This window comes from Vitis vinifera, chromosome 1, assembly GCF_030704535.1.
Source record: "Vitis vinifera cultivar Pinot Noir 40024 chromosome 1, ASM3070453v1".
Lineage (NCBI taxonomy): Eukaryota > Viridiplantae > Streptophyta > Magnoliopsida > Vitales > Vitaceae > Vitis > Vitis vinifera.
Genome location: NC_081805.1, coordinates 24691159 through 24715960, shown reverse-complemented (window position 1 = coordinate 24715960; position 24802 = coordinate 24691159). Strand labels below are relative to the sequence as shown.

General features: G+C 39.6%; 2 protein-coding genes across 4 annotated transcripts in view; both read right to left on the bottom strand.

The window, feature by feature from the left end:
• LOC100261447 (pre-mRNA-splicing factor ATP-dependent RNA helicase DEAH7) overlaps nucleotides 1-16649 on the bottom strand; it is a 34575-nt gene extending 17926 nt beyond the window's left edge. The window contains exons 1-7 of one of the 3 annotated variants that reach the window (XM_010657213.2): nucleotides 16476-16649; nucleotides 16148-16226; nucleotides 14666-14946; nucleotides 14423-14564; nucleotides 13031-13252; nucleotides 1188-1264; nucleotides 669-924 (exon numbers count right to left, since the gene is read on the bottom strand). In XM_010657213.2, the coding sequence (XP_010655515.1) occupies nucleotides 669-924; nucleotides 1188-1264; nucleotides 13031-13252; nucleotides 14423-14564; nucleotides 14666-14671 (703 nt within the window). In that variant the 5' untranslated portion in view covers nucleotides 14672-14946; nucleotides 16148-16226; nucleotides 16476-16649. The remainder of the gene's footprint in view (nucleotides 1-668; nucleotides 925-1187; nucleotides 1265-13030; nucleotides 13253-14422; nucleotides 14565-14665; nucleotides 14947-16147; nucleotides 16227-16475) is intronic. The other 2 variants (XM_010657220.2, XM_002264919.4) reach the window with 2 other exon arrangements.
• Nucleotides 16650-18700: 2051 nt separating this feature from the next.
• LOC100263011 (receptor protein kinase-like protein ZAR1) lies at nucleotides 18701-24233 on the bottom strand. Its single transcript, XM_002265115.5, has 2 exons — nucleotides 21117-24233; nucleotides 18701-19682 (listed from the first exon to the last, which is right to left on the bottom strand). The coding sequence occupies exons 1-2, from the start codon at nucleotides 22603-22605 to the stop codon at nucleotides 19042-19044; spliced, it is 2130 nt and encodes a 709-aa protein (XP_002265151.2). The 5' UTR covers nucleotides 22606-24233; the 3' UTR covers nucleotides 18701-19041.
• Nucleotides 24234-24802: the final 569 nt, after the last annotated feature.

The following is a 24802-nucleotide window of genomic DNA, read 5'->3' as shown; positions in this document are numbered from 1 at the left end:
ATGAAGATAATCTGGAATTCTTTGGTGCAGCCAAAAATTAGTTTCTTTGCTTGGGAAGCTTCATAGGGAAAAACTCTAACTATGGACAAAATTCAGAAAAGAGGATGAGCCTTAGCAAATAGATGCTTTTTGTGCCAAGTTCATGAGGAGTTTATTGACCATCTTCTCCTCCATTGCGAAAATACAAGAGAGATGTGGAAACTGTTTTTTACCCTGTTCAGTGCGTGTTGGGTGTTCCCTTCTTCAGTAAGGGTCACCCTTTTGGGCTAGGATGGAGCTTGGGTGGGCAAAAAGCGCAAAACAGTGAGGAAAGTGGGCCTTTTGTGCTTGTTTTGGTCAGTTTGGAAGGCTAGAATTGGAATTGCCTTTGAAGATGGGGTGCTATCCTTGCAAAGGCTAAAAGCTTCTTTTATTTTTTTACTTTAGTCAAAGACCAAACTGTCTATAAAAGATGGCCCTTCGACGTTGATAGATTTTATTGATTGGGTGGGGTTCCCGTTGAGGGAGGGACTGTTCTTGTATATCTTGTTTGGACAGTTTTCTTTTAGGTTACAGTTGTAAGGGGGTGAGTTTCTTGTTCTTGTACATTTTGGCACTATTTTAGTGCCTCTTATTAATACAATACCTTTGCTCACTTATTAAAAAAAAATAAGAAAAATATCACATACCAGGAGTCCTCCTAGAGACTTCATATTTACTTCGTTTTCTTCCATACTGCCCATTATACTCCTGCGCATACCGACCACGTGCTTCCCCTTCACGATTCTGCTCTCTATCATCATAATCATATCTGTGTCTTACCCTCCTGTTTTCACTTCTAGTGTCATCCTTGTAATCTCTCCTCTCACTATTGCGATTATCCCTTTCATACCTAGAACTCCTAGACCAAGAACTGCGGGAACTTCCAGAAGAAGTAGCTGGACTCTTCAGTTGAAAAGCAACATCATGAATACATCAGTGATAATTTATAACTATAAATTACAGCCATATGCAACATATAGAATTACTTCTACTACCATACTACAATTACTAATAATAATAATGATTTTAGTAATAATTATAATGATGATGAAAAACCATTATCAGTATAATTATAACTAAATTATTATTACTACATATCATTATAACTAAAATTGACAATGATAACTATAATAACAATACAAAGAACTATGATAAGGAAAACTTACTTCAGAAGGCATGCGTTCATTTGAGCGATGAGTTTCAAATGTGTCACTGACTGCTCCTTCTTGAGTCACATTACTTTCTGCATTGCAGAGATAAAAGAAAAACAATTACAAAGGAGAAAACTTTGCTTTGGGGAGAAAGATAGAATCGAATAGAAAAATTTTTACCCATATGTAATAAACCCTCAACAAGAAAGTAAAAGGCACATGCAATTGTGTGGAATGCATCAATATAAGAGAACTCATGATAGGGATGAATCTCCAAGATCTACACAAGAATTGAATGAAAGGAAATAAAGGAATCTTAAATTATTCTATCAAAGGCATTTAGGTATTTTGCAGTCTTTTAGGTCCTTATTATTGCTATTTGAGTTACACTTAGAATTTGGGAAGTTTTTTTCTTAGAAATTTCTCCTAAAAAGAAGTCTTGTATTTCTAGACTTTCTATTTTCTATAATAATTTTTTTTAAAGTCTTCATTAGTCTTTCTTAAAATCTTTTTTTGATAGATAAACGCACAAGGATATATTAGATAGAGTGTTTGAAAGGCGACCCAGAGCATACAGGGAGTATACAAGCGTCACCTAAAAACAAAAAGGGACAAGCACTCACCGGCCCTCAACAAGAACCCAACCAGTCCACAAAGGTAAACAAAGTTAAAGGGCCTACAACTATAGAAGATTTAGCCCAGGAAAAGATATTACAAACAAATGAATTTTTCAATCTTTGAATCGACAGGACCTCATTATCAAAAACTATCATATTTCTTTCCTTCCAAACCGTCCAAAATAAGCAAAGAGGAATTGTCCGCCAAACCTTTCTATGCTTCTTGTCCTTAAAGGAAGCATACCAACCTAAAAGAGTGTCTCTAACCGTAAACGGAAGGACCCAATTAATACCAAATAAAGAAAACACGAGATCCCACAAAACCTTCGCCTTAGAACAATGAACAAGAATGTGATTTATCGTCTCCTCTTCAGCACAACACAAGGAACATCTGTTAGCTAAAATCCAGCCCCTCCTCGAGTAAGAACCCTCCCCCATGAAGCTTCCCAAGCAAAAAAACTCACTTTTGTAGGAACATACGGACTTCAAGTAATGTTCCACGGAAACGGGACTGCACAACTATGATCAAGAGAATTATAAAGGGACTTTACAATGAAAATCTCATTTTTTGTCTCTTTCCACACCATCCTATCCTCCACATCAGCATTCAGCCTCTTTCCTTGAATGGTCGAAAGGAATCTCTCCACCTCCTCCACCTCCCAATCATTGAAAGGTCTAAGGAAGCGAGGAGTCCACCCTCCCTCTTCCCCCATTGAATCCCAACAGTCCGCTACCCACGCATCTTTAGAAACCGCTAAATCAAACAAGGAGGGAAAGGCCTCGCAAAGGGAAATGTTCCCGCACCAAATATCTTTCCAAATCCTCACCCTTTTGCTATCCCCCACCGAGAATGAAACATTGTTGAGCAGCAACAAACCTTCCTTATTGATTTCCTTCCAAAGCCCCACCCCATAGCCCTCCCTAACCCCGCGAGTACTCCACCATCCTCTTTCAACCCCAAACTTCTTACTAATTATAAGCTTCCAATAGGAATCCCTTTCAACCGCAAAATGTCAACTCCATTTGCACAAAAGGGCCCTATTGAGAGTAGAAAGATTTCTAATCCCCAATCCACCCTTCTTTTTATGAGAGCAAACAACAACCCACTTTACAAGATGGGGCCTCTTCTCCAACGTTCCCCCTCCCCAAAGAAAATCCCTTTGAATTTTCTCAAGTCTTAATTTAACCACTCTTGGCATACATAATAAGGACATAAGGTAGGTTGGCATGCTCGCCAAAGTGCTTCGAATGAGAGTGATTCTTCCACCCTTAGAAATGAACTGCCTCTTCCACAAGGCAAGTCTCTTCTGCATCCTCTCTTCCACTCCGTCCCAAACCATCATTGACTTATGCGAAGCACCCAAAGGGAGCCCCAAATAAGTGGAAGGGAGAGATCCCACTTTGCAGCCAAGCTCAACAGCCAATAACTCAGCATTCTCCACTCTACCCACTGGCAAAATTTCACTTTTGTTCAAATTAATATGCAGACCAAAAGTGGCTTCAAACCACAGTAATAACCAACTTAAAAAAGCCAATTGCTCTTGGGAATCCTCACAAAAGACCAGCATATCATTAGCGAACAGCAGGTGCGAAACTTGGATCCCAACGCCTTCCCTTCCCCTTATCCTACAGCCTGATAGAAAACCCCCTCTCACTGCTCTGTTAATGAGGCTACTTAAAGCTTCCATTCCTAAAACAAAAAGGTAAGGGGAGAGGGGATCTCCTTGCCTTAACCCCCTAGTGCTCCGGAAAAAACCGGTTGGAGAACCGTTAACCAGAACAGAAAACGAGGCAGTGGATATGCACCATCTAATCCACCTAGCCCATTTCTCCCCAAAACCCATTTTTTGCATCACTGACAAGAAAAAATCTCAATTAATACGATCGTAGGCCTTCTCTAAATCCAATTTACACAATACCCCACTTTCCTTTCTTTTCAGCAAGGAGCCTATGACCTCATTGGCTATTAACGCAGCATCAAGAATTTGCCTACCTTCAATAAAGGCATTTTGGGTTGAAGACACCACCTTTCTCGCTACCTTTTTCAATCTATTGGCTAAGACCTTTGCAAGCAGCTTGTAAAGACCTCCCACCAAACTGATGGGTCTAAAATCGCTCAAATCTTCAGCCTCGCCCTTTTTTGGGATTAAAACTAGGAAGGTGGTGTTCAGGCTTCTGACGAGTTTTCCCCTCTCAAAAAAATCTTTGAAAAAACTCATAATCTCATCTTTGACGAAATCCCAACAAAATTGCCAGAATGCAAGGGAAAACCCATCCGGACCAAGGGCCTTATCCCCATTCAGTTCTGAAAGAGCCGAAGACACCTCTTCCACAGAAAACATCTCCTCCAACCTGGCTGCCTCCTCAACCCCAATACTGTCAAACTCAAGACTGTTCAAACAAGGGCACCAACCACCTGGATCCGATAATAGATTCTGAAAGGCCCTCACCACTCCCCTTTGAATATCATGATCTTCTGACAGCCAAGTGCCATTGACTTTAATTTTTTTCAAGCAATTCCTCCTTCTATTAGAATTTGCCATCTTGTGAAAAAATCCCGTGTTTTTATCGTCTTCCTTCAACCAAGTTTCTCTTGATTTTTGTCTCCACAAAATCTCCTCCATAAGCGCCCATTTCTTGAAATCCTCCCTAGCCTCCTTTCTCGCCTCTAACTCCTGCTCGTTTAAAACTCTTAGTCGCTCCTGATTATCCCAGTAAGACACTTGGTCCAAAGCCCTTTCTTAAAATCTAAAGAATACTTAAACTCTATAAAAACTTCTTGTAATAAGAATTTCTAATAAAGAACACTTTTAGACTTTCTTAAAATCTAAAAGTGTTCTTTATTAGAAATTCTTATTACAAGAAGTTTTTGTAGAGTTTAAGTATTCTTTAGGCTTTCTTAATACAATTGCTTTCACTTATCCAAAAAAAAAGAAGTTTCTAATTCTAAACAAGAAAGTTTCTATTTTCCTTTTTAATTCCATTACTTGGAAGATTTAGGAGTTCTATGAAAAAAAATAAGAGTCCTAATAAGTTACCATATAAGTCAGGTACCATTTTTAGATTTTAGAGTTTTCTAACATCATCAATTGATGTACAATGACATTAATGCTTAATAATGAATGATATTAAATTTTTTACACACCTCGTAATTTTCAATAATGAGACTCCATTACTTTCCCTTTAGAAGTGCCTTAGTAAGACTAAGGTTTCCTTTTTTTTTTTTCTTAATAGGTAAATAAAGGGCTTGCATTAGAAGTGCCAAAAGATGGCGACTAAGGTTTCTTATTTGCCTGTTGCTAGAATTTATTTCTTGTTTCCCTCCTTAAATCCTAAAAAATTGAAGCTCTAGTCCACCTATTTGATTTTTTTTTTTAATAGACAAAGAAAAATATATTCATCAAATGAGACAATGCCTAACAATACATGATGTATACAAGGGTACCAAAAGGCCCCACATAGTCACAGTAAACGGGGAAAAGAAAAGAAAAAGAAAAAAAAAACCAGCTACCACCCACTACCTAGAGGCTAGAGCTCAACCAATCAACAAAGTGTAAGATGGACAAAGGGCAATCTTCTACATACACCTTCACCCATTCCTAAAAATTAAACATAAAATATTGTTTGATAGTTTCCTGCGCTTTTTCAATATTCTTTTTTGATAGATAAAGGAAATTCATTAAAAGCCAAAAGGCTAAAGAGAGTATACACGAAGTATACCAAGATACAAAGGATCAAGAAACAAAAGGTTCTGACCCTTACTTGGTGGCTAACCAGTTTACAAAATCAAACAACGATAAAGTATGATCCTTAATATATACCCTAGCCCAATTCACAAAAGTGTACAAAAAAATGGATTTGATATCTTGATCGTTTCTTTCCACATCATCGAAGGCTCTTCTATTCCTTTCTTTCCAAATAGTCCACATTAGGCAAAGGGGGGCAGTTTTCCATGCTTTCTCCCTTTTCTTGCCCACAAAAGATCCATACCATCCCAGGAGATTCCTTTTCACAGAGGAGTGCATCACCCATTGCACCCCAAAAAGGGAGAAGGTTAGATACCATAACATTCTGGCCTTCTCACAAAACAGGAGAAGGTGATCAATAGACTCCTCCTCATTTTTACACAAGAAGCACCTGTTGGGGATGTTCCAACCAAATCTCTTTAGGCGATCAGTGGTGAGTAGTCTGTTCCAAGCCGCCTCCCAACCAAAGAAACTAGCCCTGGTTGGAGCCCAGGACGTCCAGATAGTACTGACTGGGAAGGGGTGGTTGATGCCCATTGAGAGTGAGCTATAAAAACACTTAACAGAGAAGGTCCCATTCTTATTTGCTTTCCACCTGAGCGAGTCATCCACACCTCTTCTAATAGCCAAAGGATGAAGCTTGCTTAATAAGTTTTTCACTTCTCCCACCTCCCAATCATTGAGGTGTCTGTTGAAACGAGGTCCCCAGCTACCCCCAGCTCCGTCCTCCTCCCAGGCCTCAGCAACCAAGCCTTCTTTGTTGACTGAGAGATTAAATAAGATGGGAAAAGCTTCTTCCAGAGATTGATTTTCACACCACAAGTCCTTCCAAAACTTCACTCTGGTGCCATCCCCTACAAGAAAGCGGGAGTGAGATCGAAAGTCTTCCCAACCGTTTCTGATGGCCTTCCAAACACCCACCCCATAGCGATCTCTACCACCTTTTGAGCACCATCCCCCATCTTGAAGGTCATATTTACTAGAGATAATTTGCTTCCAAAGGGAGTCGTTCTCATTGGCAAATCTCCACAACCACTTACCAAGAAGGGCCTTATTAAAAATAGCTAGGTTGCGTATGCCCAAGCCTCCATCCTTTTTAGCGGCACAAATAACCTTCCAACACACCAAGTGAGGTTTGTTTTCTAAAGCGCCCCCTCCCCATAAGAAATCCCTTTGGATTTTTTCGAGTCTTGCACAAACTCTCTTCGGGATCACAAAGAGAGAGAGAAAGTAGGTTGGGAGGCTAGAGAGGGTGCTTTTTAATAAGGTTAGACGGCCACCTTTGGAAAGGTATTGCCTTTTCCAGAGAGACAATCTTTTCCTGAATCTTTCTTCCACTGCATCCCACGCACTAGTGGATTTGTAGAGGGCTCCAAGGGGAAGACCCAGGTAGGAAGTAGGTAAACATCCAATCTTACATCCCAAAATTGAGACGAGGGACTCCATGGGGGGGCACTCCCCCACTAGGATGGCCTCAGACTTGCTCAAATTGACTTTTAGCCCTGAAATCGCCTCAAACCACATGAAGGTCCAGCTAAGGTATTGCAACTGAACTGCATCGGCGTCGCAGAAGATTAAGGTATCATCGGCGAATAGGAGATGGGAAACGATCAGCCCCTCTCTGCCTCTTCCTCCCACTTTGAAGCCAGAAAAAAAGCCCTCATTTCTTGCACGTGACAGCAGCTGGCTAAGAGCTTCCATGGCAAAAAGAAAGAGGTAGGGGGAGAGAGGGTCGCCTTGCCTCAATCCCCTAGAACTACGGAAGAAGCCCGTGGGGCACCCATTGATGAGGATCGAGAATGAGGCCGTGGACCAACACCATTTCATCCAATTGATCCATTTGTGCCCAAATCCCATTCTAGACATCACATCTATGAGGAAGTTCCAATTTACATGGTCAAAAGCCTTCTCAATGTCCAATTTAAGGAGGAGGCCCGGCACGTTGTCTTTTAATCTAGAATCAAGGGCTTCGTTGGCGATAAGAACAGCGTCTAGAATCTGTCTCCCATGGACGAAAGCTTGCTGCGAATCAGATATCACCTCTCCCATCACTGATTTCAGCCTATTAGCAAGGACTTTGGCTAGTAGTTTGTATACACTCCCTACCAAGCTGATTGGTCTGAATTCTCTTAGGTCTTCAGCCCCTTCCTTTTTGGGAATGAGCAAAAGAAACGTGGAGTTCAAACTTCTCTGGAAGGTCCCATGGAGGTGAAACTCTCTGAAGAGCTCCAAAATTTCTGATTTGACAACATCCCAGCAAAACAACCAAAAGGCCATTGTAAAACCGTCCGGGCCTGGAGCTTTGTTGCCACAGCAGCTGCTTAGGGCTGCATAGATTTCCTCCTCAGAAAACTCAACTTCTAGGCTTCTGGCCAAGCCTTCTCCCAGCTCCTTGAAGTTAAGGCCATTGATATTAGGCCTCCAATCCCCTGGTTCTGAGAGGAGGGATTTATAGGCCCTACAAACGCCTTCTTTTAAGTCATCACTAGAAGAGAGAGTGACCTCATTTATTCTAATTTTAGACATGAAGTTCTTCCTTGCCCTAGCATTGGCCATTTTGTGGAAGTATTTGGTGTTCTTGTCGCCTTCTTTTAGCCAAATTTCTCTTGACTTCTGTCTCCAAGAAGTTTCTTCCAACAGAGCCCATTTCTTGTAGTCCTCAAGAGCTTGATTTTTAGCCTCTACTTCGCTAGCAGTGAGGGGGCCGTCATTCTCCCTGGACTCCCAACGCTGCAGGCGAGAGAAGGCTTCTGCTCTATTGAGAGAGACATTGCCTATCACCTCCTTGTTCCAGTTCTTCAAGTCCTTCTTGAGCGCCTTGAGCTTCTCGGCAATGCAGTGGCTACTAGAACCATCAACAGAATACCCATTCCACCAGCTTCGGACTAGGTCTTGGAAACCATCAATTTTTAGCCACATATTTTCAAACCGGAAAGGGCTTTTGCCTGAGGAGAATCCTCCAGCTTGAAGGACTATAGGACTATGGTCAAAAATCAAACGAGGGAGAGCAGCTTGGGTGATGGCGGAGAAGTGGTCTTCCCACTGGTCCGAAAACAGAAAACGGTCCAGTCTAGAGGCAGCTTGAGAGTTCAAACCCCCTATCCAAGTGTAAGGGCCTCCAGCCAGAGGAAGCTCCTTTAGCCCCAATTCCCCTATAACCTCTGAGAATCTTCTCATTTCAGTTGTGAGCCTAAGGGAGTTCCTTCTTTCCTCTGGGAATCTAACAGCATTGAAGTCCCCTCCTAAGCACCAGGGGTCCTCCCAGAGGCCACGGAAGGCACTAAGTTCCTCCCAAAAATCCTCCTTTTCACTGCTAATCACCGGCCCATATACCCCAGAAAAAATCCAAGTGAAACCATCGACACAGTTTCTGAAACGGATAGAGATAGAGTACCCCCCTCTTTCTACCTCCAAGTTCTCCAATACTCTGTTGTCCCAGAGGAGCAGGAGACCTCCTGCCGCACCCCTAGCATCTACAGAGGCCCAATTAAGAAATCTTCCAATGCCCACACTGTTGACCATTTGCTGAGACATCTCTTTCACCTTCGTCTCCAAAAGGCAAACCAAATCTGGTTTTTGGTTCCTTACCACGCCCTTGATCAACTTTCTTTTCTCTGAGTCATTAAGCCCACGAACATTCCAACAGAGAATTTTAATTCTCATTAGTCAACTGGAACCAAATCCCAGGAATTGTGGCCGGACTTTTTGGCTAACCCTGAAGTCTCCCCATAACTAACAGAGCATTCCAACCTTTTTAACTCTCTTTCGAAACGGGTGGTGCAAGATTTTTTCTTCTTTCGTCGCTTGCAAAGGGTGCTATTTCCCGTCCTCAGCTTCAATTTCTCAAGTAAATTCAGAATTTCAACCTCGTGTCCTTCGACAGGCATTCCCAAGACTTTGCTAAAATGGAAGAGATTGGAAATCTCCTCCTCTGACCAAACTTCTTCGCGCGGGGAGATATCCATGTGGTCCTTCTGCTTCGCCGCAAAATCGGGCCTCAGGACCACTGTCGACCCATCTCTAAGCATCAAGGACAGAGGAATCGGCGTCTCTTCAGTCTCTCTTGACGTCGGATCCGACTGTCCAGAGCATCCCCTTTCCCTCTCGGATCCCGTAACCAAGAATGGAGTAGAAGAAGGAGAAGAAGGCATCCCATTCAAGGGGGGTGGAGGGGGCAAGAGCATACCTTGAAGATTGCGGCCTTCGGCAGTGGGAGGGAGGTCATTTGCCGACGTTACTTCCAAATGGGACGGCGCTTCCAACTGGGGGCTCTCAGCGGAGAGTCCTCTCCTCCGGCGCGGGGAGCGGGAAGGGGTTCCCAGCCCTAAGTCACTGGAAGAAATTGGGCCAAGGGGTATATAAGTGTTTCCCAGAGACTGGGCCTTCCCTAGCCCAGGCCCAATGGGGCAGGCCAGGTTCGGGTGGGCCGAGGAGTCCAGACCAAGGCCCAAATCCAAATCGCAGGCAAGGGCCTGGTGGGCAGTTGACATTGACTTGTCTGAGGCGTCGTCTCTCCCCAAAGCCGGCGGAGACAGCTTTATAGGCTGCGGAGGCAGCTTTTCAGGCTGCGGGGGCGGCTTTTCAGGCTGCGAAGGGGCTGAGGAAGAGGGCGGAAAGCCCACGCTCCCCTCGGCGCGTGAGTGGGACCCTTCGTCATCCTTGCGCTTCCAAACACCAGACCCCTGGGAAGGGAGCACAGTGGAGATGCGGGGTTCTTCTTCCCACCAGAGCTGCAGAGCGAAACAAGAGGAGTCGGCGACCACTTGCAGAGAACTTGGGTGATGCCAGTCTCTGGTTTCGATGAGGATCCTGGCCCACTTGAGATTCCGACGTTCGGCTGTGTTTTCATCCACAGCCACAAATCTTCCACAAGAGTCCCCAAACCTCTTGAATAGGCTTCTTCCCCATAGGTGCAGGGGGAGACCTAAAATTTTGACCCATACAAGGCGCGAATCCCCGTTGTCTTCCTTAAGGCAGCCCACTGAAGGCTTCCATTTTTCAAGGTGGAAGCTTCTTCCTCTAAAGCTTTTCTCCCCTAAATTAAGCACCCTCTCAGCTTCGTCCGCAAACTCAAATTCCAAAAACAATAGGTTTTCCCTCATGTTAGACAGCCAGAGGTTCCCTTCTAGGAGCCAGGTATTTTTCGCCCAAGCCCCGAAGGAAACGGGATCAGGGAGGCGGTCCGAGTCTCCCTTCCAAAGGCCTATCAGACACCTATCCAGCATTTCCTCATTTCTCACGAGAGATTCTTTATCAGCTTCTAACCAGACAGCATCGCGGGGCGCGGGACAAACCCGAAGGGGGATGGAGGCTCTGTCCACTCCTCTGTTAGGCAGAGCTTGAGGTAGAGCACCTTTCCATTGAAAGGGAGAGACACCCAAGCTTTTCAGTTTACTGACGAGCAGATTCCAGCCTCCAACGAGCCCCCCACCTTCTGGAAAAGCCAAGGAGAACCTTTTGTTCTCCACATCCCTTACAACGCAAAACAGGAATCTCCCTGCTTTGTTGCTTCGCAGTTCCAGGCTATAGTTTCTATCCCCTTCCGACCAAAACTTCTTGAAAGGAGTTCTTTCCTGTAGCACACAGCAAGTCTCAACCCCTTCAAGCAACAAAGATAGACTTTTCCCTCCAAATCTTATCCATGAAGAAGACTTAGGGCCTCTCTCACAGATTTTCCCACGCACTCTCCCTTTCTGCTCTTCTATGTTAATCTCAAAAGTTTTCTTCTCAACACCAAACCAGCATCTACCTCCAGGTTTCATGGTTCACTCACTACTTCCCCTATTCTTTCTGTGCGCTTTTTCAATATTCTCAATCGTCCTCCCATTTTTCTCTTTCCATATGGTCCAAAAAAGGCATAAAAGAGCAACTTTCCAACTTTCTACGTCTTTTTCCCCACAAAGGAGCCATGTTTGTCCAACAATGCTTTCCATACAAAGGATTGCATGATCTCTATTCCAAAGAGAGCATAAATCAATTACCACAAAATGACTGCTTTTGAACAGTGAAAGAGAATATAGTTAATTGTTTCTTCTCCTCCTTTGCACATGTAGGCTAGTTGCATCTATTTGGCATCTTCCACCCCCTTCTATTGAATTGATCCAGTGTCAAAATCCTTCACCATACAACTTCCCAAGCAAAAAACCTAACTCTCCATGGGATCTAGCCATCTAGGGGTTCCATACAAGACAAGAGGGGGAAGTCCCCATTCTACCGCTGGACAAAGAAGAGTAATGAGATTTTACTGAAAATACCACCCTTCAAGTTCAACCAAACCATTTTATCCTCTACATCTTTGCAAATTATCTACTCTTGAAGCTTCCAAAAGAGATCCTCCATCCCACCTAGCTCCCAATCACAGAGCCATCTTGAAAAATGAGGGTTCCATAAACCACCATACCTCTCTTACTCCCACACATCAGCTACCCAAGCATCCTTGGCAATAGCTATGGAATACAATGTAGGAGAAACCTCTTCAAGGGGTAAGTCGTTGCACCACTTATCCTCCTAAAATTTCACCCTCCTCCCATTTCCCACCCTGAAACTGATTTTGCTGTTAAAAATCTCTCATCTGCTCCTGATTGCCTTCCACACCCCCACTCCATGTCTTTCCCTAACTGTGAAAAATCATGTCCAGCATTCACATATGAAAAACAAAATCCTGCATATTCTGTTCCATGATATGGAGAATGTCACCCCTCAAATACATCCTTCAGGAATCAAGTTATGTTGATCAGACAACAATTACTATTCCAGAGCATAGCACCCCCAAAGTCCCCGGTTGTGGATAGTTTTACCCCACTATGATTTTCAGTAAGCAAATAATGGGTCAATGGCTTGTAATACCCTTGTGAGAGTGATTTTAGGCATCTCTATATCCCACTTGCAATTTCCAAAGTGTTCTTTTTTTTTTCCGTTTTTTTTTCTTTTTCTTTTTTTGCAGCCATATTTAGTGTATTAGCTTTTTGGTATCCAGTGTATATACTTCTTTAAATCTAAACATAGTTTTTCATAAAATAGAATGTAAACAAAATTCCAGATAAGCCTTCATAAAAAGATAACTACTACTTGTGGATTGGCTAGCATTTAATGATGCTCATAACTGTCCTTTCATTATAAACAGTTTGCAGATGATCTCAGGATGGAGAAATATATTTTAGAAAGACAAAATTTTGGTACATCATGACCACATGGGCATTATCTCCTTAGTCTGTGAGGGCCTAAACTTCCAGAATATGTGAACTTATGCAATTCATTATTTGAATAATATCCATAAGAGTTCTGATCAAAAAATAATATCCATAAGAGTCCAATGAGCATATTGACTTCCAACAGAATGAAAATCATAGTTATTATTTGATTAAAATCTAGCCTTTTAAGGTGACTGATAACATAAACTGAATTGCCAATATGATTAACAATCATCAAGTCAGAATAGCTAACAGCAGTTACCAGAAGCCAAAAATTCTTTTAAAATGTTTTTAAGAAAAGGTACCTAAATGAGATGCCTCGCTTGCAGCTGTTTCACGATATCGCCTGCCAGAACCATTACGCACACCACTAATCACAGTACTTATTTCTTCGTCTATTCCAGAGGACAAGGAACTCTCCTCTTCATCCATAGAAGCCACAACAGAAGCACCTTTTTCTCTTGGAACCTTGAATGCGCCATCAGCCTTAGATCCTCCTCTTTTTGCATCAGCAAGGACATCTAACCCTGTTTCAATAGCCACATACTGATTGTCAAGTAATAAAATAAATATAAAATAATTTTCATACATTATGCTTGTAAGATTTGCAAGCAAAGGGACAGAGGGGCCTTAGTTTACTAACTTTTACAATGAAATCTTAAACAAAGGGGAAAGAATCTCAGGAGGCACACAAGGACAAATTATTCAAAACTGTTGCTCCATTCAATCTGAAGTTCTAAGTCTTGCAACACATTTTGCAAGTCCTTAAAGCACCAGCAGTTGAAGGGGGCAAGTTGACTAAGATGGTTAGAGACTAGGTAAAAGAGACCATTAACTCCAAAATTAACAAGGAACAAGATGCATCAAGTTCCAGACACTGCAATGACTAGAGAGGGAGGCCAAAAGGCATAATCATTAATATAGAGAGAGGACCTGGCAACCTACAATTCACTCTAGAAGCCTATTATTAAATATTAAAAATAAAAATAAATAAAAAACCCATAAAGGGTGGAAATGATTTTCTCCTCAACAAATGCATGAGAAACTTCCTTTCCCAATATTTGGGCTTCCCAAGTGCTTGACCTCTCATTATCAAATGGGCTTGGTTGTTTAGCCAATTAATTTTACATTTCATTTTACATATCAGTAAGCTTACCTATAAAAAAAAATTCAAAAAATATATATCAGGAAGCAAATAATCAAAATACTTATTAATGAAACAACTTCCTATGTATTTCAACTGGAACGGAACCAACCAAGTTTTTTAAACTAGGTTTGGTTTGGCTCAGTTCTACTGTTCAACAAACTGTATGTTTTATGAGGATAAGAAATTATACTTGTATTGATTAAAAGAATAATCTACAAAGAAAGATGAGAGGACCTTTAAAAACAATAAAATGTACAGGAACACAAGAAGAAAGGGAGAAATGAACGAGCACCCACAATCCCTCAGCCTAGTTCCAATCCAATGCATAGATAAAAGTATAAGTTCTCCAACAAAGTCAACAAAAGACATGGGACTAGAAAATAAAGAAACATGGGGAAGCATTTGCCTCTCATGCTGGAAAAAAAAAGATACAATTTTCCAACAAGAAAGCCAACAAGGCAATACTAGGTTTAATTTATTTCTTTTCTCAATTTCAAAAAGAAGGGGGTTTCACTTCCTAAGAGAGAGACATCTCAATTTTATAAAATACCTAATAGTGATTTCCTCTGAGGAGGTCTGAAAACTACTCTATCCTTCCCAGGAACATGTAATCCCCCACCTCCGCCCTGATCCGGTTCAAAGGTCACTGTAGCCTGGTCCAGGTCAATAGGTCCAGCATCAACTCCTCGTTTCTGAATATAGATACCAAACCCAGAGAAAATAAATAAGTAAACAATCTATCATTTTGGACTAAGCAAAAGCAATAGCATAGACTAGGGAATTCAATACTGACCTCCATGTCAATGTAGAGCTTTGGATTCTTCTCTTCCAATCCTTTATTTATAGTGCCTCCACAATCCAGAAACCCAACAACTCTGATTTTTGCTTTTAAAAAAATACAAAAAATTTACCTTTCTTTACTTTTCTTTTCAATTACATGCTAGACATTGGTTGTGTTCTAGCTTCCATGAGACAATGTGGCAATAGCAGCAGCAACAGCATGAGATGAAGAAAGCAGAAGTTCAGGTTAGAGTTAGAGAGGATTAGTCTTGTCAAAGGAGAAAGGCATTCCACCTGAGGCAACAGGCAACAGGCTGAGTGAAAACAAGATTCTAAAAATTAAACTAGTTCTTAAAAATTACTAGTATATTTACCAAAGCTAGAATTATATAAACAACATCATCATCATATAAGATTTTTCAACCAATCACCATAACCATGAGCATGATAATCATACAAATGAAACAAAAAGAATTAATTCTCCTGTTACCGTGTAATAGACTTGCTAAGGTTGATTTTTTAGATCCCAATTCAAAACTTTTCAAATTAACAATAACTCAAATCAAACATAAAAATTCAGAAGATTGAAGAGAACAGCATAAAGAAATCACAATTTTGTCATGTATTATATGCACCTGAATGTTATCTGAAAATCAAAAACTGAGATGCATTATTAAGTTGAACACCTAAAAAAGTTAGGACAGATAGAACCTTATCCTAAAATTCTGAAAACCAAAACAACCAAGACCATACAAACAAGTAAAGAAAATAAACAGAAACTTCATTCAGCAGCATAATCAGAGCAATATGAAACCTCATTCAGCAGCATAGTGCCCTCACTTTATTACCCATTTGAAACCTCACTCAACAGCATAGCCTCCCTCACTTTATTTTTATTTTCCATTGGAACAAAAAAAAAAATGTTAATACGATTTTAAATTTCTAAAACCCCAGAAACAAACCCATTTGAGAAAAGAAAACTATCACACTATGCAACCAAAAAAGACCAAAATCACACTACTGAATTATATTTATTTTTAAAAACCCAAATAAATCCAAGAACTGCGTTGAGCACATAACCAAAAAAAAGATTTCTAGGCCGATGGTTTCTATTTCTCAAAACCCGAAATATAATTCTTGGAAAATTTTCATTACATAACTAGGTAAAAATCAGCACATCCAGATTCGGTGTCAAAGCTAAAAGGATTGAAACCCTTAAAAAATAAAATAAAAAACACACCCTTCAAAAAAGTCTCCTAAAATTAGATCAATTATCTAAGAACCGAATTCCTCAAACTAACATTTTGAGGAAACAAGAAGCAAAAATAAAGGGTTACATCGGTTTCAAGGAAGTTCAATTCTTGAAACTTTTTCACACAATAACTAGTACAAAACCATCTCTATCCATGCTTGATAAGACCAGTTAAAGCGAATCCCAGAAAATTAAAAATAATGACAACAAAATATAACCCCATCCAAAATCGAAATCAAATACCTAGAAATCAAATCCAGCGCCCAATTCGGCCCAACTTCTCCACATCCACGAGACTAATCTCGTTCGGTTCCGAGAAACCCTAGCAGATTCAAGGGAAGGACAGAAAAAAAAAAAAAAAGACAATTACAATAAAGGGATTGTTGGAGGTGATAATGGGTCTAAATTCCGAGAAACCCTAGCAGATTCAAGGGAAGGACAGAAAAAAAAAAAAAAAAAGGACAATTACAATATAGGGTTGTTGGAGGTGATAATGGGTCTAAATTCCTTATATTTTGCATAAAGCTTTATGATTAAAAAAGCTACAAAGGAATTTCGAAGTGTCTGTCACCTGAACTTTCCTTGATGATTGGACCAGTTCTGAAAGATTTTGGTAAAGACCATTAAGCACTAGGAATTGCAAGCATTGCAGGAAGCCATATCGAACAAATCGTATAAGTTTTCTGCCATAACTAGCAAGTTTCTACATCTGCTAAAAGGATAGCATATTTTCTGAGTCAAAAATGCCCAAATACTTTATTAGGGTTTTAAAAGAATTACCCTGGAGATTGATGACGTGGAAATTATTTAATGTGGAAATTATTTAATGGAAAGGAAAGCAAAATATATGAAACATCCGGTTTACACCTCAAAATTTAAAATAATTTTTTTTTACTTCTATAAATTTTAAAAAAATTTAGTATTAAGATTTTTTAAACAAATTTTTTCTTTTTAAAAATGGGAGGTAATAATAATTTTTATAAATTTAAAAATAAAAATTAATATATAAAAAATATAGGGTTGTTTATATCTTTAAAAATTCTTTCAAAAAATTTAAAATATGAGATCAAAAAAAAAAAATTAATACCTAATTTTTTAAATATATTTTAGAATTATTACTTTTTTAATGTAAACCTATGAAAGTTATTATTATTTTCGGTTTTCAAATTAAATATTTTTATTTTTCAATCTATTTTTAAAATATTTTACAAATCAAATGAAAGATAAAAAATTAAATTTATCATTTTTTACTTTTCATTTTAATTTTATCTTTAAAAATAACAATCCATTGTTATATTATATTATTATTGGATTTTTTAAACTATGAAAACAAAATTTAATGGTTGTTTTTTTATTGTCATTTATTAAAATATTTGAAATTTTTTTTACAGGGAAAAAAGCAAGTTATAAAGAAACATTCAAAATGACTCACAAGAGACTATCTTATACACTTTTTGTGCGTTGTATAGTTGGTGTAATTGCTTTGTATACTGTTCAAAATCCACATTATTATTCTTAGATATATACATCAATATGTTAATCATATTTCTAATGGTTTGATATAAAAAATTCCTATATCAATTGCTTTGGAGAGAACCAGTGGGGTTCCTTGTGCATTTAATGGGGATAGGGATTTGAAACTCAAATGTATGGGTGCACACATTATATGATTGTGTGTGATGTATCAATATGTTTCTTGGAAGTGAGCAACTCTTGAACGAGAGAAAGAAGTAAGAAAGTTGATTGGAAATACTCAAATTCCTTTTGAATGAGTTGTTTGGTATGCTCTTGAACAATTAGTTCACTGGCCTTATATAGTTAGTGTAACTGGTCTCTAAAATTATTCAAAATTTATGTTTATATTCTCGGATATGTGCACAAGTATATTAATCATATTTCTAGTGGTTTGATAAGAGGAATCCATAAATTGGTTACTTCTAAAGAAGAATCCCTATACATTTAATTGGGATAAGATTCAAAACAATAATTTATGGGTGCACAACAAGCATGCATTTGATGAATGTGTAACGTGTCAACACGTTTCTTAGAATTGGACAACCCTTATGTGAGGAAAAGAAGTATGAAAGTTGATATTGATAAAAATTTACATAATATAATTAATTATTTTTTAACAACTTTTAAGTTATAAGAATATCCGCAATGCTTTATTTGAGTCGAGAAGTATAATCCACACTAACTTCAACTCCTAATTGTCAACTTATAACATCCGATGTCTATAAGAGATCACTAAAGTCATATTTTGCTTATTAGTTGTTGAAAGGGTAATATTGTCATTTGTTTGTTGTCAAGTGAATGTATATGTTATCCTAAAAATTGTAATCATGAACTTTATAACGCATTTGGTGTTATCCATTAATTTTTATTCGCAATGTTTTATTAAATCGAGTGCTAATATCAATACTTATGATGTTCATTCGTTTTAGTGTTGATTATGTAAACATGTAATTTCTACAATTTGTTTGTGGGTCATTGTTTTGTTATGCTTACCAATTAATTATAATGAATTATGTACATATATTTTTATAGATGAAAATTTTTGTCAAATATTATAAATAGGCAAAATGCTGCTAAAATTTTGATCAGCTTATTGATTGCTTGTTTATGAGGCAAGCCAAATTAAACCAAGATTCCCACCCTATAAGTGTTGTAATTTTGATACAAGTTTGGATTCATCAAAAGTTTCAATACATGGCGAGACAGGAAAAAGACTATACATGGCAACTAGTAAGCCTTGCAAAGTGAGACACAAAACCAAGAGCAAAAGAAGAGAAGAAGAGAAGAAAAAAATATACCAGTTTTATTTGGAGCACATACTTGAGGGCATGAGGCATTGATACAGATATTTAAATTACAAATTTAGCTACTTGACCAACAGAAGGAAAAGAAAGAAAATAAACAATTAATGTGTAATCCATCCAATGATGTTCCCAAAATTTGCTGAAACATGGAGAAAATTTCTGTGTTCTGGGGATGTTGGATTTGAAGGTGAAGGCCAAGGAGGATTCTGCATTGCTGTCATAAAGCTTAAAGCTTACAAAATTCACCATCACTGCAAAATCAGGGAAATTTGATATTCCTTGATAACCATGTTGATTGAAGACCATATGGGTTTTTTCTTATGATCCAATTCTTTCTAGGTTTTCTGAGAGAGTCTTCATCCTAGGCCGAAGTTCTGGGTCTCCCTCAGTGCAGGCAAGGGCCACATGAAACACTGCTAGCACCTCCTTCTTGGCTTGCACTTCTTGGAGCAACAAGGGGTCTACCATATCTGAAAGGGGATTCTCCTCTTCAAATCCTTTCCTCACCCACTTCACTAGATCTGGGACTTCTGTGGATGTTGATGTGGTTGGAGAGGAGAGCTCTGGGGATTTTCCGGTCAGCAGTTCAAGTAATACAACCCCAAATGAGTAGACATCCCATTTTTGTGTAGGGCGGCTGTTGGCAACCCGAGCCTCTGGGGCTTTGTAATTGTTGGGTCGTTCTGGTTGGACTGATTTTAGATAGGGGAGGGCTCCACCAATGAAGCCACCGGATGAGGCAGGGTTGTTGCCTGTGATTGTAATTAGTCTGTTGAGGCCAAAATCAGAGATATAGGGCTGGAATTCGTTGTCAAGGAGGATGTTGGAGGGTTTTATGTCTCCATGGACAAACTTTCTTGGACTGCATTCATGCAGGTAGGCCAAGCCCCGGGCTGTTCCCTTGGCAATTTTCAGCCTGGTTGACCATGAGAGGCTCGATGATGGCTGTCCACTTCTCCCTGTAAAATTAAAAATATTGTATGATCAGTTGCGATGCCTAAGCATATACTAAGTTCCCAATAGATGGATCATAAGGCTACTACTGGATCATCCATGTTAACTGAATAAGATGCAATTAATACTAATAAAATCCTATCAAAATTGACCATCCTTCATTTTTAAAACCTTGAATGCAAATGCCTGAGTGGGAGAGTGGTTGATAAGATAAGGCCAAGATGGCGCATGCATTCACATGAGAGCCATAAAGAACTCCTAGGTCAGTACTGAACTGACCATTGAAAATTAATTCTTATTGAGGTCAATCAAGGCATATGGACTTTCAGAATCTTAAACTCCGTAGATGACCCTTTTAAATCAATATGCACATGTATCTCAACAACTTCTCTCTCTTTTCTCTGTATGTGGTTTCACAGTTACTAATTTTCTTTGAGATCAATTCTGGTCAAAGAAAAAGGAAAGTGAGAGCAACGGTACCAGGTGAGACATAACTATGAGTGCAGTAACAAGAAGGAAAGACCAAGGGACCCACTATACCAAGAAGTCATAAAAGGAGATGAGCTGTGTTGCAAGGGAGAAGGGAGATGATCAACCTGGCTGATATTGAAAGCAAACAGGTGCACTGGAAAGAAAGTCTACCCTTTTTCAGGAAAAAGGAAGAGGAAAAGGAGAAATCCAAAGCTCACTTCTTTCCAGAAAATTTTCTCTCACTAAAGTGGAAGAAAAAGACCAAGAGGAACCTTTAGAGGACGCTTTAATTAGTACTCAAGAAATCCAAATCAGGCACCAGCAAATCTCAAAACATACTCAAAACACCCTCTTGGATCCCAATAATCAACATGATTACAAGGCGGGGAGATTAGCCCATGCGGGGCTGTAGCTTTCGTTACACAAAAAAGCTAACCTACTATTGAAAAATTATGGAATGCCATCCATCTTGGCCCACTGCTGCGTGATTGAGCTATCAAAATTCTAACCCCTTGCATCATGGGCACCCCATCATCCTTGCTGGCATTGGCTTTGATGATGCTCAATCATGGTCAAGGGAACTCCCTTACGTTGGATCTCCTAACTGTGCCAGGACCGATACTCCAAAACCTCGCTATCATTCACCATGTTTCTTAATTGTGTATCCTAAAGTTGACCCTTTAATTCTTGATCCAACATACACACACACCATGCATAAAAGGTAAAAACATAAACTTTAGACATTTCTGGCTTTTGCCAGTTTTGCTTCAAACTTCAATCCAAAAGCTCAACATCCCAAGAAGGGAACAGGATTCATTCAGGATCCAAGGTTGAACAGAGCTCATGTAAGGATAAGTAATTGAAATGATAAATAATATTTAAGGAACTACACATTCTAAAATTGGTAATTAGGAAAACGCAGAAAAAATTGTGAATTCACACGTGAAGGAAAAATTTAGGAAGGTTACCTCGGAGAGCATTAGCCAAGTTGCCATTGGAGATGAAATCCGAAATCAGGAGCTTCTCATCAGGAGCCCAATAGTAAGCTCTCAACTTGACAACGTTGGGGTGCTTCACTCTCCCAATAGCCTGAACCTCAGCCACAAATTCCTTGTACCTCTGCTCCCCACCCTCCCCCAACCGCCTCACCGCCACTGGAACTCCATTTCCGAGCACCACCTTGTACACAATCCCCAAACCACTCTTTCCTAACACGTAGGCTGATGCCCTTAAAAGCTCATCCAGTTCAAAACTGAAGCCTTTGTCAATGGCTACAAGATCACCCTCTGCTCCTTTGCCTCCTCTTTCCTTATCTGATTCCATTTCGGAGTCATTATTCTGAAAACTGTGGGCAGAAAGGCACGAACACAAAGCGGATCTTCCGGTACTGCCGAGTTTTTCTTTGCCGGTGCAGCTGCAGCCCTGTGAATCCCTGTTTTTCCAGTATATGTACACTATGATCAAGCCAATGAAAGCCACTCCGGCGGCGTCAGCGACGGATATTAGGATGATCAAACCTGGGCTCAGGCCTTTTCTTGCATTGGTGCCAGATTCTGGGGATGAGCTCTGACCCTCCGGAGAACTCCGGGATGGGTTCCGGCAGGATTTCTGGAGGGGGAAGCCGCAGAGGTCGGGGTTGTTGAGGAATGCGGTGGGGCCTTGGTTGGCAAACGCGCCGGTCTGGGGGATTTCGCCGGAGAGATTGTTGCTCCGGAGGTCGAAACTCACCGTCTCCGGCAGGTTCCCGAGCGATTTTGGAATCTTTCCTGTGAAATGGTTGTGAGAGAGGTTCAGAGTTCCGGAGAGCGACTTCAGCTCACCGATATCATCAGGAATCGATCCGTTGAACTCATTCGACGACAGATCGAGCTGAACCAAATTCTCCATCTCCGGCCAAATCCCCTCCGGAATTTCGCCGGAAAATTGATTCCGGGTGACGACCAACCTCTGCAACTGTTTACACTTCTTCAAACCCTCCGGAATCGATCCCGACAGCGAATTATTGGAAAAATCGACATTCTGCAACCTGGGCAGCTGACACATCGCCGGCGGGAGAGTACCGGAGAGATTATTCCCATACAAAAAAATACTATGCAAAGACGAAGCATTAAACAACTGAACCGGAATTGACCCGTAAAAGTTATTCCCATGAAGATTGAGCCGCCGGAGATAGAAAAGATTCCCCAATTCAGACGGAATATACCCACGGAGATTCCTACCGGAGATCGCAATTCCGACGACGCGGGGGTCGGAGAAGCCGGAGACATTCATGCAGGAAATGCCGGTCCAGCGGCAGGGGTTGGGGTCGTCCTCGTTCCAGTCGGAGAAGGCGGAGGCGGCGTCGTCAACGGCGGACTTGAGGGAGAGTAAGGAGAGGCCATCAGAAGAAAGTGAGAGAGAGGGAGTAGGATTGAGAAGGAAGAAGAAGAGGAAGAAGGAGAGGGAGAAGAGCTGCATGGTGTTGATGATGAAACGACGTCGTTTTGGATGGAGAGAAAGAAAAAGAGATTACAGAGTAGAGAGTGGAGAGTGCAGAGTGCAGACTAGGGGGGCAAAGGTTGAAGAGAAGAGGGATTGGGTGGTTGGTGATTTAATAGGAAAGAGAGAGAGAGAGAGAGAGAGAGAGACGTGAGAGGGAGGAGAGTGTGGTTTTGAGTGGTGGGGCCTCCCGCCAAAAGAGAAGACTTCCTAACGGAAGGGAAGAGATAGCAAGGGAGTAGAAGAAACGCAATGCCCTCCTCCCTCATTTCCTCTCCATTTTGCTTATGTTTTTTGGTCATTTTTCTTCTTACCAAAAAATATTATCTACTTACATTTTTATTTTTCAAAAATAAATTGTAGAATACAATTTTTATTTTTATTTTTTTTAAAATTGGGTTTGAAAGAAATATAAAAATCTATTTGGGAATGATTTGAAAAACAATTCTATTATATTTATTAGAATAAAATGTTTAGATTCAAATATATATTTTTTTAAAAAAGAAATTATCCCTAATATTTTATTTTTAATCATTTTATTTAAATTATTATTTTTTAAAATATTTCAAAAAACAGCTAAAAATAATTAAAATATATTTTTAAATAAAACCCCATTTTTAAAACAAGTTTTAAAAATTTATTTTTTCTCAAAAGATTCCCAACCCTATTTTTAAATTTAAAAAAAAAAAACAAAACACATTTCCAATCAAATTCTAAGTCTTCTTTTTCTTTTTCAAACATGGAGCTCCATCTATCCATCCAAATATCATAGATATATATTTTTAAAAATTAAATAAATTAAGGGTATGGGTTTGAAAGGAAACTCCAAATTGGGTGCACCCATGCTTCACGGATGTGCACATGCATGCATAATAGCCAACAACTATTCACAGCAGATTGGGGGTAGGCCTCTAAGATCAGAGTCATCAGACCCCCAAGTAACTCATCATTAGCTCTGCAGGAGTGCACTGTCACCAATAGTTAGCCCTCCAAACATAAACTTTTTGGATACCCAATACAAATATTTTACCAATTCATCATCAATACATGAGCTACATACAGTTGGGCCAATATTCAAGTGTGTCAAGGTGATATGAGATATCAAAATCATATTAATACAACATGGATGTTGGATATTTATTTGATCCATCTTAGTGTCTTAACTACTCATAAGATATTTCACCAATTAATTATCAATAAATGAGATATTTATTCAAGCATATGATATCTTCAATGCTCAAACTATTTAGTGGGCCCTCCAAATGGCAATTTTAGTATTTTCTTATTATTATTGAATTTTTGTAATCAATATAGTATGTTTGAACACTAATCTTTCTGTTCTTTTCTATTCATATGTTCTCTTTTTAATTTCTCATAAATCATTATAGAGTAAATTAATTACCAAATCCCTCGTACGTTCTGTCCTCTTTTTCTAATACAAACTTATACTAAATTAATTATTTAATGATATTCCAGTTTCGAAAACCAATAAATAAATTTAAAATTTCATATAAAATCCGAAGCAGGAGGGGGGCTTTCCATTTATTTTTATTAACATAGAATTAAATTTAAATCTTTAATCTTATTTATCCCCACCCATCAAAAAAAAAAACCCCTAACTTATGATCATGAACAAACTTAATTAAATCAAAGAAAGTTAAATGCAAACCTTAATAGAAAGTAAATGAGTCCCATTACAAGACACAAATCCATAAATGTTACCGTAAATGAAAACAACAATAATTTGTAATAATTAGAGTCTAGTTGTCCCAAGGAAAGAAAGAAGGAATCAATGAAAGGTATGGTTGGGTGGCAGAGAGAGTAGGGAAGCCCTACAGAGGAGAAAGATTATAATAACTTTCTAATAAAAACCCATCACTTTCCTCTAACCAACACCACCAATACACCAATGATAGGACACTCTCTCATCTCATGTCTCAACCACACTTTTACATGTACACACACCCCACTACTTCCCTTTACTTAACATTTTTCATTGCCTTTAAAATTTTATTTCTCAAGTGTTTAGTGGAGAGCTGCATCATGATTTTATCTACAATACCAATCATGAAACTAAGCTTCAAAGCTAACAAAGCCAAGAAGAGAGAGGGAGAGGGAGAGAGAGAGAGGGAGAGAGAGAGAGGGAGAGAGAGAGAGATGCTGTTTCCAGCTTGTA

Coding starts and splice junctions, on each gene's coding strand:
- LOC100263011 (XM_002265115.5), bottom strand. CDS start 22,605: ATGCAGCTCTTCTCCCTCTCCTTCTTCCTCTTCTTCTTCCTTCTCAAT. Junction 19,683..21,116: donor CTTGGCTAATGCTCTCCGAG/GTAACCTTCCTA, acceptor TTAATTTTACAG/GGAGAAGTGGACAGCCATCA.